Here is a 15,979-nt window from a genome sequence, read left to right as displayed (position 1 = left end):
TATTCAGGTGTGTATTCCAGACATATACCCAAAGAGATATCCTAACATCTGCTTTTCTACATGGAGCTCATAGTTTGAATGCGATTAGGTATAAATAACCAAATCTGGTCCATTTTTTAAGTCACCTAATTGCTACTGATTTCCAGATATCAAAGTGGCGATGTATGGATCCTAGTGGAGTTACAACACGGTTCTGATCCTGCTCACATTGCAATCAATGCAAAAATTCTACCGATCTCAAATACAGCTGAAACAAGCCACCTCTCTCTTCCCCAAAATGCTACCCTTCCAATCAATGGGATATAGCAGATCACAGCCCTATTATATCTGAATGGGATCATTAATAATTCACAGGAAGTTCAACCAAGCAGCCACTGTTTGCTTTGGATTTGGATTTTATGATTTATTTCTCCCATGCTGAAAGAGATCAACTTAGTCAGTAAATCAGAATATACACGTTGACCTTTCTGATGTTGCAGTAGCAGAAGAATGTTAAATATTCTCCTTAGATTTAAAAGAACAAGGACTCTGCCCAAGTGAAAAGTGTGGGAGAACAGGCTGGGTCCCTAGAAATGTAACACTCTCAGGTTTTACAAATACAGTCAAGAGGCTTAGGAATTTGTATTGAACATTTTTCGCTCTGGCTTTTCTGAAGGGTTTGTAGTTGTTGCTATTTTTGTTTCTACTCAGTTTAAAGATTGAGCAGTTCAAGGGAAATATCAAGATTCCTGGGAAAATAAGCATTATTTAATGCATCAGATGACTGCTCCAAACCACTTCGCTTTACACAAGTGTGCTATAAACTACTAAAACAACAGCACTTTAACTAGGCAGGTTATATCTAATACAAATCCTGGGAAGGGTTGAAGCCTCTGTACCACATGGCTTTGTGCCTCTGCTCCTTGGTGTCCTGGTATGAGAACATCAGAAGGCCAAGTGGTAAAATGCCTAAGCTATTAAAATGTGAGTCACTGAGGAGCCTAAGAACTTGTGCATCATGATCATTGCTGGAGGTGTAGTCTTCTGCCTCCTTATCTGTGTGAAAGGCACTCTGCAGAACTAGAATTCCTAGGCCAAGTTTGGAGGGGAGGTGCATGCTGGTGTGTTTGTCTTAGGCTATGTTATTGGTTCTCAACTTTTTTAAACTCAGGGCACCCCTCAGAAATTGCCAGCTCTTTGCTTTCATTCATTCCTTGACTATGGGAAAAAGAATAGAGCAATTCTTCTGTTACAGAAAGACCACAACAGGTCATATTGTTTCTGACACTATGGAGTCCTGTTTGAAATCTCTGGGTTTATCCTGTGAAACGTGTAGACTTTTATTGCAATGCACCCCATGGCACCCTTAAAAGAATCTCATGGCACCCCACCTCTAAGTGGGCCTCACTGTCTCAGGGATAGTCCACTGTAAACACTTCAAAGGGTGATTGTGGGCCATATCTTGGAGACAACTGGAATTTTGTTGCTGATTTCAGGGGGAATCAAGATTTGTCCCCATGGCCTCCCTACTGATGGGATCCTGGGAGAATAAGTATACTAATAATGCCCAGGTTATTATATTTTCTGAATTTTGAGTGAAATTTGAGATGTCATAGAAGCCTGGAAAGCATATGTTGACCGGCTTGCAGATCAGCTAGACCAGCTCAGAAAAGGCCTGTGCAGATCTGCCTGCTCTAGCCTCTCTCAGCAAGCAACAAAGCTTACGAGCAGACCAGTAACCCCATACTCCATTCAGGGAGGACAATAGGTACTTTCCACTGACAGTTTAATCTTGGCTATTCCATAACAGGTGAGGTTAGATACAAATTTCCCATTACTTTCATATATATAGTAGCCAAATAAATTCCCTGTACAATAATTCATAGAAGCAGACTCTTTCATTGGTTTGCAATGAGACTTTTTATCACCAGGAAACTCAAAGAGATCTAAGGATACTGCCAACAATCACTCCAGCTCCACAATCAAGAGTTTCTTATTCAGGTGCTATAGATAACTATACCATACACTTCATTGCTGAAGTGTCTTTTGTGACATTTGGAATCAAGACTAAATATTATATTTTTCTTCTTTGAGGACATTAACCTTGGTCCTAAAAAATTTATCATGAGCTTTTTTTCCTGGGATTCCACCTGAGGAGGCAAGACTTCAAATAAGGTTCATTTTGAAGCAAGGTTTGACGTAAGAGTCTTCCTCTCCTTCCCTCTGCCCCACCCATTTATATATCTCTTCTTACATCTCCAAGAAGTTTACTGCTTATGAGAGATAATGGTAGTCCTGCTAGTTGACCCCTTACAGGTACAATTCCAGGCAACAACAACTTTACAGACTGCCACATTGTTGTATTTCAGCTCTGATCGAAAGGAACCACGTCTGGGGGTGAGAGCAGATAGTGAATGCCATTGGCCCGTTTAGTCCTTCACCTCAATGCTCGGGGTGCCAACAAGGAAGCTAGCTAACAACGGTACTTTTTGAGCCCTTTGCATACCAGTCCATTTGGGGCTACACTAAGACCCACAACACATTTCACAATCAAGAGCCACCAGCTGGGAATGACTTTCAGTCACTACTAATCTGCATTACATTTGAAGCAGTGGCTAAGAAGGAAAGGCTCCCTACTCTATCACCAGTCCCTCCAACCACCTATTCCTTTTTATTTCCTTTTCTAATTTACCATAGAAAAGACTCTCAAACCATGAACCTCTCCTAAGATGAAACTGGCTTTGAGGGAAAGTTTAAATTAGATTTTCTTCTTATTTAGACATATATTAACCCATGCAGTCCCACTGACTTAAAGAATTACATCTGATTTATACCACAATGGATGAGCACAAAATGAAGTGGCTTCTCTTTTCTATGTTTCTATTTATTCATGTTTTATTTTCTTTTTATAAGTTTCCAGTTCACTTTCACATGAACATTGTATTTAAAAGGTCAAGGGAAAAAAAACAACTAGAGCAGCTTCTTAATTAAGATTAGTTCTGTCCTGCAAAGTAAATGCCTATACATTTTAGCACTGCATAAACAGGAAACAGATCAACGTACTTTGCTGGCTGATTAAAAGAAATTTGCTGTAAAACTTTGTCCATGCCTGAAGGAAGACACCTTTTAGGACTGCAGAGTTTAGGCATTGCAAATATCTGTCTGTTCAGCTAAAATTAGATACATATGCAGAGAGACGGATAAGACCACAGTCATCTCCAGTATAACTCCAGTGATCTCAACAAGTAGATCCCAGTGTTTACATCTAGAAAAGTCTGAAGCTCCATCTAATAATTGTTCTTCTGAGTCATTTCTTGGACACATCAGTGCCTTTTAGCAACTAGTTAGGTGAACTGCAGGTACATATTCTTTATGGGAATCCCAGAAGGTCTCTAACAGCTGCTTTCCTCATCAAAGCTGTGTGGTATGTAGTCTAAATTCAGCTCAGATATCAGTTACCTACTACATCTGCTACTCTTCCATAAACCACCTTCTACTTTCTGTCTATTACCAATTGTCAGTAGCTCTCTGTGCACTTTGTCGAATGACATAATTCACTAAATCAAAACTGCTTTTTTGTGAGGACAGTTTATCTATGCTTAATGATTGCAGCTCAAATTTATCCCCAGTAAGAATCCTGTAGAGTTTTCTGTGATTAGTTCTGCATGTCTAGGAACACTCTGAGCAGCCTAGGAGCATACGTGTAAACCCTGTTTCTTTCCTGATGAATAAATACAGTGGTTTTTATTACAAGACTTGATTTCCTTTACTGCCTATCCTGTGAAGAAGTATCTACAACACTCTTGTCATCTGCTCCTAACTGACTTCTCTCTCAGGAAGAATTGGTTACTGAAACTGCAGAAATGGGCCATTATATGTTGATAAATATACATGGCAAATCCATAGTGCTTTTTATCAGCTGACCTCTGTTGGTTATCCCAGTATACACCTTATATCTGTTTAACTCATAGATTAGCTGAGACCCAGCAATTAAGTGATTTGCCTGTGATGACAGACCAAAAAGGTACAGCTGGAAGTAGAACCCAGGGGGTTTTGCTTTCCATTCCTGTGGTCTCCCCACAAGACAACAATCCCTCCACTTCCCTCTGCATTATAAATTTCACATTTATTTGCCTGATACTAATGGGCCATCAGTGTTTTAATATTATGCCACAGTGATCTCAGCAGCATTTCTGAAGGAAGGAGTCAGATGTAGGGTTCATGTGGGAAGTGATTTAGCTTACATTTCTGTATATACACTGAAGTGCATTTCCATCACTCTGGAGCTACTGAATGAGAACATGAAATGGTGCAGAATGAGTAATATTTTAGCAGCAGTACTTTCACCCTGACAATCAAGAACCAGCAGCATCAGCAAGCCTATTTAGGGTATGTTCTTTATAGAAAGGTTGGAGAAAGTCATATGTGTTTTTACAAAGGATGATTGGGAAAAGACAAGTCCAGAATATGTATCTGTATTAATTTATGAATTACAAACTGGGTTTTCTAGGGTGATCTGCCTCTCTTGAAGCCACAGATGAGAATCTGACTTTAGAACTAGACCTATATGGCAAAAATAAAAAGTGTCACCATTCATGCTTTACTCTGAGCATCAGCCTGGGTTCAAAGACCCAAATATAACAAGACCTGGCACTAGCTGCTATTATTGGTGGGGCGTGAACAGCTTCTAGGCATTTCATTTTATTCTGTTTTTCTAGATCCTTTCTTCCAGGAATCTCAAAGACACTGCAAACAAACGGTGGCTCAGAATCATTACCCCGTTTTCAAGAGGGTAAAACAGAGGCATACAGTGGCAAAGTCACTTGCCCAAGGTCACATAACAAGAGTATAACAAAACAGCACCTTAAACTTAGCTCCCCTGAATCTCAGGGCACTGGCTTATGAGCACAAAACTAAAAATAATGCAGAGCAGAGTAAACATTAAGAAAGAGGAGATCTTTATTAACCATGAGGCAGAGGACAGGTCTACACTGCTGGTATACCATGCCCAGGAACACCACTCTGAAACATGGCTGGTACGCTGACTCCTGCTCTGCATACATACACTCCCCAAAATGATGAAATGTAGTCATCTTAGAGTGGTGCTGAACCCACACCCGGAACTGCTTTCTGTCTTAGGTGTCCTTATTGGCATGTGCTCAGGGCTGGTCTTAGAGCCCTTTCACCCAGGATTTGGCAGGGATGGAGCAGAAGTGCATGGAACATTTTTCACAGCAGTAATGAAGACAAGCCATGAGATGCAAATTCAGGTTGTCTGACTCCAGGGACTTGGTTTGGCCTCCTCCCTACTTTCTAAAGCTGGTCTGGTTCATGGAGCACTGGGTCCTAACAAAAGCTTTTGAAGGAGACATAGGAGGCAGCTGGGTGATGTCAGTGGAAAGGCTGTTCCACGGATGAGGTGCTGGGAGCTGGGCCAGGAGACAGTGGGAGTACAGCAGTCAGGACAAGCTTAAGGCAGAGATGAGGGCAAAGATACAGGGACAGGCAGCCTTGCACAAGACCTGGAAGATAAGCATATAAGGGCACTTTCACACTTGCTCTGGGGGTTGGGGGGTGGGCGGGATGCTTTAATTAAAGCACTGCAGCGTCTTATGTATCACCATCCCTGCACTTCAAAATGGTGGTGGGGGTGCTTGAACTAAAGCTTGTTTGATGAGTTTTAGTACAAGTGCCCCTGCTGCCATTTTGAAGTGTGGGAACATGGATACCTGAGATGTGGAAGGCTGCTAGAGCATGATAATTACCATGTCCCAACAGACTTAATTAACCGAGTCTGCTCTGACATGCTGTAATTACAGCATGTCAGAGCAGCCTCCACACTTGTGTACTGGCGTGAACTGGATTCGGAAAAGGAGTGGTGGTCAGCCTAGGACTGGAGGAGGAGGAAGACATGGGTAGAGCAACTAAACATGCTAAATTGCATGGCTTATAAATATTTAAATCTGATTGATTTAAAGCCAAGAGGTGTTAGAACCTAGAGGACTTTCCCACCCAGCCATTGGTACCAGTCCAGCCACATACTTAGTCATGTGTCTGACTTTAATCATGTGACTTAACACAAATACGCTTAAAGGCAGGCTCACACTTAATCATCCTGCAGAACTAAGACCTTGGCAGGATCACTAGGTACTTGGTAAGAAGGATCCCATTGCCCACAGCACAGAACGTCCAACCAAAGCTGGAAATAAGAAACTCCTCATATATGTATATGGTATCTCTCTCACACAGATAGCCTTATTAGGTGCTAGAGCTCAATACCATTTGCTCTAGCAAGGCAGGTCTGCCCGTATGGAAATACAGCCTTTTTGTTCTGCTGCTTTTTGCACTGTGCAACATAAATTTGTGACCCTTACTCCAGAGTACCTTGTGGTTGAAATCACAGGGTGTTATTAAATCATTCCATCAAACAGCCAGAGGGAATGCTGCAACACACAGAGATGAGATGCTTGCCAAGGAAAATAAGGGAGGTGCACTTAGGAGTACATTCTGCATATATTTCAGCCATTTTTTAAAAATACATCCTTTGCTTTCAACCTCAAAGTATCAAATGGTAGTAAATTGCTAACGTGCTAGCTCCAGCTGAGCACAACTGGTGGTAAAATGGCTTCTTTTTGAAACTGCTGATAGATGATCTGTTATGGCTGCTTGAAAATTCCTAGCTCCAGACGCTTGCAAAAAAAAGTAGCTGGAATTCTGACCAACGAGTTCAAAGCATCATGATTCATGAATCAAACTGCTGAAAGGCCTTCAGGTGCCATAGGAGACCAAAATGTAGAGTCCTAATAGGGAAAAGACAGAAGTCAACTACAGGAGAAACAACTGCTGAAAAGAATACCCTTGCTTTAAGAGATTATCAGGAAAGCAATAAAGATGTAGAGCTTTATGAATATGTTTTTAACATTGATTTAAATGCCTTGTTTAAAGAAATAATTTTAACACACGCTTAAAATGGCACATAAGATGGTGGAAGGACTTGTTACACATTTCAAATTGTTCAGATGAGAAAGGGTATAAATGTAAAAAGCCAGGGCTCAATCCTTCTACCTGTGTGAAAAATGAGTGTCATTTCACACCAACTCAGCTTCTGCATGTAATACAGCAGGCTAGGAGAATAATATGTATTGTAGCATATGTACTGTAAAATGTGGCATGATGCACCTCACCATCTGCACCCCTCTTTTCAAAATTCTAGATCCGCACATGCCTTGCATGCAACACCTTCAGTTACTATTTTTATTGTTTTCACAAACAGTGACACTTAAATTAATGCCTGTTTTTGCATAACAACTTCTGGTTATTTCTACAGTGCTAGAGCTTGCCAGTGCTTCCTTGTTTGCACTCTAGAATCATAGATCAGCGTTTCCCAACCAGTGCGCCGCGGCATAAAAGTGTGCCATCAGAAATGAACAGATGTGCTGTGGAATTTTGCCATGGCAATGAGCTACAACAGGTATGAGGATGGGGAATGCCTTTACAGGTGTGCTGCAGAAAATTTTTATTAATGTAAGTGTGCCTTGGGCTGGAAAAGGTTGGGAAACACTGTCGTAGATGATGTGTGCATGGACCTAATTGAAAACTGAGTTCACTACTGTTTCAACAGGCAGTGGCTAAAGCAAGCAATTAACATTTTAGTGAAACTCACAAACAGTGAATATATGTGCTATAATTTTTGGTATCAGGATTTAAAACAGGAAATCAAGAAAGGGGAGGATGTTTCCAGCAGGGTGACATAACATACAAACTCGTGAATGTATCACTCAGGTTTGCAAAGTCTGTGGACATTTGACGTTGGTGTGATAGAGGCGATATCTTTTATTAGACCAACTAGATAGTTGCAAAAAATGTTCTTTATTTGTAAGTTTTCAGGCTCATGAGCCCTTCCTCAGGCAAAGGAGAATGCAAAGACTGTAAAATTTCTCCCAGGTAGAAATGACACTTCATATTGTACAGAAGAGCTGGAGGGCGCTATAAGTTCTCCTGGCTGGAAAAATTCAGTTTATGCAAATTAGGCTCGGGTAAAAGTTGGAGCAGTTTATTTACCTCAAAGGTGTCTGATGGCAAGCAGGATGTTGAATTATGCTTCTTTCTACAACCTTTATCCCTGGAAATTTGTGGAGAACTTTGGCTCAGATATATACTTCTCACTTTCTGTTTCTTGTTCCTTCTGTCAAATTTCCATTACAAACTGTTGAATTAGAAAGTTTAGTAGAATTGTAGTTGTCAGAATTTTTGGAGTCACCATAGAATTTCCAGAATTGTAAGGACATTCCACCTTGAGATGAAGCCCCATCTTGGCACCATGAAATGGCTGAGTGATGCCAGAAAAATCAGATATCAACATGAACACTGCGTGCCCCTGGAGGCTGGTGGGGTACAGCAAGCTGCTGCAGGCAGCGGTGGCAGTGCTGTCAGCAGTGGGAGCATGCTGGCAACAAGCATGGAGCTCCTGCAGGCAGCCGTGGTGCTGCAGTGGCAGCCCAGGGTGGGTGGCAAGTGCTGACCAGTGGTCAGTGACCACCCATAGACACCACCAGCAGCATCGGCAGTGGTCAGTGGCGATTGTGGATGACCTGCAGATGCTGCTTATGGTGGCAGCAGTGAGAGGGAGCGGTGGCAAGCAGCGACCACCCACAGGCGCCACTGGCAGTGTTGGCAGCGCCTTTTTGCAGGGGGTTCATGTGCACCCACGTGCAACCCTATGGACCCCCTCTATATATATGTATACTGGGAGAATAACCACTTAAAAACCTTCCTGTTGCAAATGAATTCAGGGAATTGGGTGTAACAGAGAAGGAGGGAGATGAAAAGTCTTGCTACTGGCTAGGATTTTGTAGTGAGACTGCTGAGCAGTACTGAGTACGTGCTTGGGTTGACTGAGCTCTGGTGTCTCCTGAGGGACCTCTGATGGGGGAAGGCCACACAAAATGACAGCAGCCCCAGAACTCCAGTTCTGGCAGCTGAATACAATTTAGGGTGGTTAATTTATCAGTTCTTATCTCCACCAGTTATCAAGAGAGACCATGATGGATGCATTGTCATTGTCTAGCTCTTAAGATATCCGTGACAGAAACAACATGTAAAGAGTGGGGAGGAAGTGTCAACTCATCATTGGAATACAAGCTTGATGGAGGGGCTGTAGCTGTATTTAGGCTGCTGCCATTATTTGCAGCAGTTCCATGAGACAGATTGGGGTCCCTCTAATGGCATGTATGTCAACGCTCCAATAGATCGAGTGAGGAAAATTAAAAGCCATACCAGGAGTGCTCAGAAAAACAAACACATAAATAAAAATAATAAGAAACAGTTGGATTGTTCCTTTCTTTTTATTTTTCTCAGCTGTTAATAAAAAAATGAAAGAAACAAAATCGGCAGATGCGGAAGCGGTGACTGAAGTAACCTGCAGGACCTATTCATACCAACTCTTGAAGAACTATCCACTTGAATGAGTTGTGACTCAGGAGCATCAATTCCTGTAAACTTTAAAGCTGCATAAAAACAATTCTCATGCCTGAACACAACAGACACACTTGTTCTGCAGGGACAGCAAGGCTTAAGCAATTAAAGGTTCTTTACTTCAACATGAGGAACGGTGGGCGCTCTCTGCTATTTCTTTTTTTATAGTTCACAAAACTTTATTGTCACCTCAATCCTGAAAAGGTATTTAAAAGCCTGAGCATCCAGGTGTGATCCTAAGAACGAGCTACTTTTGTTATTACCACTGGGGCTCATCTTAGCTACAACACTACCCTGAAGTTTTAATGAGCTAAATGTCAACATGGGAAAGAAATCAGGATGATTTAAAAATATGGAGATGATGCATACACAACTGTGAGTGTTTAGACTGTCAAAGGCATCCTGCCTACAGAACATGCAGGGAGACGGAAGCTGAGTCATAAGGATCACAGCCTCACTTCTTCTTTCCTAGATTTTTTCCTAGTATAAACAAAGCAAAACACATTTGTTGGGTCACCCTCCATACAGCATAGCGTATACGGTGTGTACAGAAGTTGCTTTTTTCACCATTTAAAGCCCTTTGCCGTGACTTAACAGAAATGCATGGCTTTATAGTAGGGCTGTGCAAAATTTCGCCGGCCGTTTTGTTTTGACAGTTTTGACCAATTTCAAGGTCGAAACAGGAAAATTGGAATGAAACAAAGGCCGTTGAAATAGCCTCAAAACAAAACGAGGCTAGTTGAAACATTTTGAAAGTTGAAATGTTTCGATCATAGGCTGGGGATAGGAAGTCAGTCCAGCTGGGTTGACCTCCCATCCCCCACGCTAGATCACACTGGGGACAGGAGGCAGCCCAGCTGGGCTGCCTTGTCACGCCTGGTGTGATCTAGCGCTGGGAATGGGAAAGCAGCCCAGCTGGGCTGTCTCCCGTCCCCCCCCATGCAATCTAGCGCCAGGGATGGAGAAGCAGCCCAGCTGGGCTGACTTCTCATCCCCAGCAAAATGCTGAAACAGCATCAAAACAGCCATTCTGTTTCAATGGAATGGAATGGAACAGCTGTTTCAACTCAAAATGAAATTCGAATTGGAAGGCTGTTCCATTGAACTGTCAAAACTGAAGGCAAAACAGAATGGTGCCCTTTCACACAGCCCTACTTTATAGCACTTTAAAAATGGGCACAGAGCTTTAAATTAACCCTTGTTAAATGAGGTATTAAACTTGAAGCACTGTATTTTACAGCACTTTAGCAACCTACAGTGCTTTAAATAACTTCTGTACATTGGTCAAATTTCTCACCAGTGGAGAAGCCCCAGGAGGCTGCCTAGGACCCCCTGCCTCCTAGCCTGGAAAATGCAGAGAGGCTCAGAGGCACTCTCCTTCCCCAAACACTGCACTTCTGTCATGTTTAAGAGACCTGTCACTTTATAGTGCTATAAAAAGTGCTCTAAATTACAGCATTGTAAAACATACACAAAGCATGCCTGCAATGAGCAAACTTTGGTGTCCTTCTTATTGAGTGTTGTTACAGGCAGGCTGACAGCCCCACAGGGCAGTCCAGGGAATAATTGATGAATCTGATAATTTAGTCCTAGCAAAAGGGCTTCTGGGTCAACTTTTCTAACTTCCCCTGCAATGACTGCAGGAGAGAAATCAACTGCTGAAATATTTGCTACCAAATATATGATTCAAGAAGAGCACAAAGAGAAACCACTCCAGCCTGAAAATTTTGCCCTGCAAATAACTGTGCTCACACTACCTAGGGGACTCACTCTTTCTTTGCTGATCACTTCTATCCAGGTTTGCGGTTGCCCCTGTGACTCTCAGAGGCAACCTCTAGCTGGAAATGAATTGTGGACTGCTTCAGTGCTTTATAATATATTTATACGTTCTCCATTGATGATCTCACTGTCTCTTTAGAGTAGCATCCTCTCAATTGCAGCTTTGACCCAGGAGAGCTGCTCAAGCTTCCAGCCGTCTTGCCTGAACTGCCTAGGAAATGACACTCAGAAACAAAGGTCAGACACAAGAGAACATACAAAGGGACATTATTTATTCAAACTGGAGCTCTGTTACTGGGTGAGACTTCAGAGCATCTCCTGGCTGCTGTCATCTAACCTGCTCTACTTAATGCTGCTTGAGGAAGCTTAAAGGAATCATTCTATCTGAACTACTCCTTTTCCCTATGGAAACAGTTGTACCCCTCTCTCAGTGCAGTTTACCTCTGATCACACGCACACTTCTATTTAAAAAACAGCCTCACTGAAATGGCAATGGCTTGGTCTGTGTATGGCACCAAATCTGGTCTGCTAAGAAAACTGGCTTAGTTGTATTTTTACTTTTTGTTTCATTCCTTTCCCTGTCCTTCTCTCAAACATTAAATCAAAGAGAAGAGAAAGGCTTTCAAACAGCTATGTTGGAGCTGTAAGGCGCTGGTTCCACAGCAGGTTCTTGCAGCAGGCCAGATCCTTGGAGAAGTCAGAATTCTACCTGACTCTGGTGCAGGAGGGTCAAACCACTGCGAAGAGACACAATCTTTTCTCCTCTCAGTACCGGCCCCTGAGCATGCCTTAAGGGGTCTTTAAGCTACAGTTACAGTTTGCTGTAGCCTGCTCCTCAGCTTGTCTATGCTTGGCCCTTAGACAGTGTGAAAAGTTTTGTGGCCTATTCTCTTCTCCAGTCCCTGCTTATATGTAGGAGCACAGGGCTTGCTGCTATCTGTCTGAGCTATACCCGTGTGAGGCCAAAAGCATCCATGCTAGCCCCACTGAACACTGCATGGGGTACAGCCAAGGCAAAATCTTCTCCTGACACTATGTTTGCACCTTCAGCCTTTCTCTGGACCTGCTGCTGCTTGCAATTCAACTATGTGGCTCTACCCTGGAATAGGACTTGGGTTGCAACTAGGAGACTACAGCTTACAGCAATCCACAATGCAGTCTAAGCAAAAGCTTGTGAAGGTGGATAGAGGAGTGCATTACAGAGTGCCTGGGCCAGGCTCAGAGGCTGAACAGACTAGGGAACCTATAGTGTCATTCAGTAGTCTAATATACTGGGGCATGTAGCAGCTGGTGAGAAACACTGGTACACTTGCACCCGTCTCTGATTCCTGTTCCACCTAAAGTTTAAAAACAACAGTCTAGCAGTGGCAGCAGCATTTCTAGTCAGGCAGTGCTGAGGGAATCATTTGACTTCATGGCTTATTATAAGCTACCTGATCTCTTCTAAACTCTTCATTCCACAGCTGTTAATGACCATCCCTCCTTTTTAATGGTCCTGATAGTCCATAATCAAGCAAGCCTTTGTTTTGCAATTCTGTGAGCTGCTCCTGGTAATGAAGCTCCTATTTCATAGCCTTGCAGATTGGTTTTAACTCATGCCAATGAAGTTATATTTATTTTAGCCCTAGGCCCCTTGCATATTAGTAAAGCTTCTAGTTTCTTTTTGACTGGAGAAAAATGTGTTGTTTTAGACATTATGAATGCATCTCAACATCTGCACCCCCTCTTCAAAATTCTAGATCTGCCCATGGGAAGCACCATTCAAAAGCATGGCTGTGCCTAAGCACATGGTTACAGTGCCATCTCTTTAAAACCCAGCTGTCACTTCAGACCAGTTCCTTTGTCACTCTGCCTCCCTCTCTTTATTCTGAGTTCATCAGCTACAGCAGACTCTGGAGCCACTAGAAACAACTGCATTTCTACTGCTCCGCTAGATCAGAAGGCGGGGGGATCAGATCTCGTGGGTTCAATCTGGCAACAAGGCAGACGTCATAGTTGTCATGCATGAGGACATTGACGGCCACCACATTCCACTGGTTTTCCCACGTATCCAGCTCTAGGATCTCTTTGGTGATAACTTCATGTCGAGCTGAAAAAGAAAAAGCGGCAGCAATATAAAACCAAAGGCTAAGCCAACAGGGTCAAAGGAGTTTCCACAATTAATGAATAAGTCCAGGTTCTGTGTGAAGTGTCTGTTAAAAGTTCCTTTTTGTGGGGTTATCATCATTCTGTTGTTGTTATCAGAAGGTAGGTTGACTAATGTGCAGTCCATAAACAGAATAAAGCACATGGCATTCTATACTGATCATTATTCCCTCTACTCTTCAATGTTGGGGTGCAACATGGAGACAAAAGGTCCCAGCATGCAACACTTAACTTTGATTCAAGTGGTTCAGCAGCATTGCATTGTGGGATCTACTGTCTTCTGTAAGGCACTCTGCTCCTGGACACTCTCCAACAATGTAGTTTCAAAGAGTGCAAAGTCTGAACACCCCTGCTTTGTGCGATTCAGGATGGAAACAAAGGTAGAAGAAACCTCCAGTGCCTTAAATACACTTGGGCTATTTTGAAGAGTTGAAAAATTTGCTATGAGCAGTCAGAAGAGAACAATGCTACTAAATCAGAGCCAGTCTTAAGACAAGATGCTTTTTAGCAGGGCTAACAAAACTTAACAAAATAGCCACCACATAGGGAGAATTTTGCTTCTGTCAGCTAGCAATGCTGCATTAAACTTCTTGTAAAAAGGAAAAGGAAAAAAAAACCCTTTCTTTGCTAATACAAGTCCTGTACTTTCAAGCAGTTTTGCTACTCAAAGCTAACCTCTTTCCTATAAAAGAAAAAGGGTCTTTCATTTCCCTCACTTTTGCTTTTCATTTTAAAGTTACTTTCTCGCAGCAAGTGACCTTAACCTAAACTTTTCATAATTTGAAAAGATGGCACAGATGTTCTTTGCTGTCTCCCTTCTACAGTTGATGAAACTCTAGATAGTTTTTCCTGGATGCTGAGTTGCAAAGATTCCCAAGTACAGACATTTCACAGCCAACAGGAGAAGAAACTTTCACAACACCAAACATTAAACACCCAGCACTGTTCTCACTGAGATTGGGTGATCTGGTGCCAGGTTGAATTGCTTAGTAGGGCTATGTGAAATTTCAGCGGCTGTTTCATTTTGATGCTATTTCGACTTGTTTCAAGCTCAAAACAGCAAAATCAAAATGTAGAGCTTCGAAACAGCCTCAAAACAGAACGAGGGCAGTTGAAACTTTTCAAAAGTTTCGAAGCGTTCAAGTGTTGTAACTCAAGCTGGGCTTGCCTGCAGGGAAACAGAAAGTAAGGAGAGGGAGGAGGAAGAGTGGGGAAGGACTGCTCTTATCGACTGTGTAGCTGGCCAGTGAGTGTCATCTTTTTCTGACAGTGCTCTGGGGGAGGGATGGAAAAACTGCATAAAAAACAGAACTGGCCTGCTTTCTGTCACCCATGTCATGAGTTTTGCTTGTCAGCAGCCTGAGGTGCAGTTTCACATCTTGCACCTCAGCACCTATCTCCTTGAAACTTGGCCTCAGAAGGGGCTAGCATGCCCGCAAGTTTCATCCAAAGCAGGCAAGAACTAACAAAGTTATAGGCAGTTTTATGGTTCCCCATTATAGCCTACGGGTGAAACATCGAAACAGCATCAAAACAGCAAAACAGTTTCAACGAAACGAAACAGAACAGCGGTTTCAAAACTAAACAAAACTCAAAACAAAACACTGTCCCGTTGAAACAGAAGTTGGAACGAAACACTGCTGTTTCACACAGCCCTATTGCTTAGCGTCTGAACTGGAGCTCCTATTCATCTCTTCCTTCTTGGTTACACTTGATCATTTTTCACATGGCTTCAAAAACTGTTCCCTCACATCTAGTGACCGCACATCACTGTTTATACCATGCCACTGCATGAGTAATTCTGCTTTGTGGATCAAGAAAGAACTTCAGGAAGAACTTTCTGACAATGAGGGTGGCCAAGTGCTGGATCAGGCCATCTGAAGAAGTTGTGGAATCGGCATCCTTGAAAGTTTTCAGGAGCAGGTTGGATAGACACATGGCTGGGATGGTTTAGTCAGGGCTGATCTTGCTTTGAGCAGGGGGCTGAACTAGATGACCTCCTGAGGTCCCTTTCGGCCCTACTTTCCTATGATCTTATGATGAACAAGCAAGGGAAAGAAGAGGACAGAATCAATGAAAAGGACAGCAGCAAAGCTCATATCATCTCCCAATTACTAGAAGCACAGACAGCTTCTTCCCCCTATGAGAACAGTCTTGGGGATTTACCACTCTTCCCTGGAATATCTGTATTGTCTTATCATGATCTTGAGCCATGGTTTTCAAGCTTCCTGAAGTCACAGAACCTTTTTATATAAGCCAGAGAAGCCTGACACCTATTTTAAAGACTGACGTGGAGCCAGGTGACCTAGCCTGGCAGTGGCATCTCACCCCTCCTAGACTGTTCTGCCATTGCCTCCAGTCTCTTTGCAGGACTCCAGATGATCTACCATAGAATCCCAGGGTTTCGCAAAACACCATTTCAAAACCACTGATCAACACCTGCTAATATTATATGCCACAATATCTCCTTGTCATGAGACCTAAAATACATCCAGGGCTCTTCAGCAGTCCAGGAAAGTTGACTTGCACAATGCAGCAGTGAGTCCTATGGAAACAAAATGTCCTTGTAATTTCAGGATAGGCTTCCCACAATTATAATTAG

General features: G+C 42.6%; 1 protein-coding gene across 1 annotated transcript in view; it reads right to left on the bottom strand.

Moving 5' to 3' along the window:
• Window positions 1-12,672: 12,672 nt before the first annotated feature.
• The window catches only part of KBTBD12 (kelch repeat and BTB domain containing 12), a 57,973-nt gene continuing 54,666 nt past the window's right edge, over window positions 12,673-15,979 (bottom strand). The window contains exon 6 of the mRNA XM_019504943.1: window positions 12,673-13,321. Within this exon, the coding sequence (XP_019360488.1) occupies window positions 13,152-13,321 (170 nt within the window). The 3' untranslated portion in view covers window positions 12,673-13,151. The remainder of the gene's footprint in view (window positions 13,322-15,979) is intronic.

The sequence above is a fragment of the Gavialis gangeticus genome, unplaced genomic scaffold (genome assembly GCF_001723915.1).
Source record: "Gavialis gangeticus isolate Ggan-Ray unplaced genomic scaffold, GavGan_comp1, whole genome shotgun sequence".
Lineage (NCBI taxonomy): Eukaryota > Metazoa > Chordata > Crocodylia > Gavialidae > Gavialis > Gavialis gangeticus.
The sequence above is the reverse complement of the archived record's forward strand: the minus strand, read 5'-3'. Positions and strand labels throughout refer to the sequence as shown.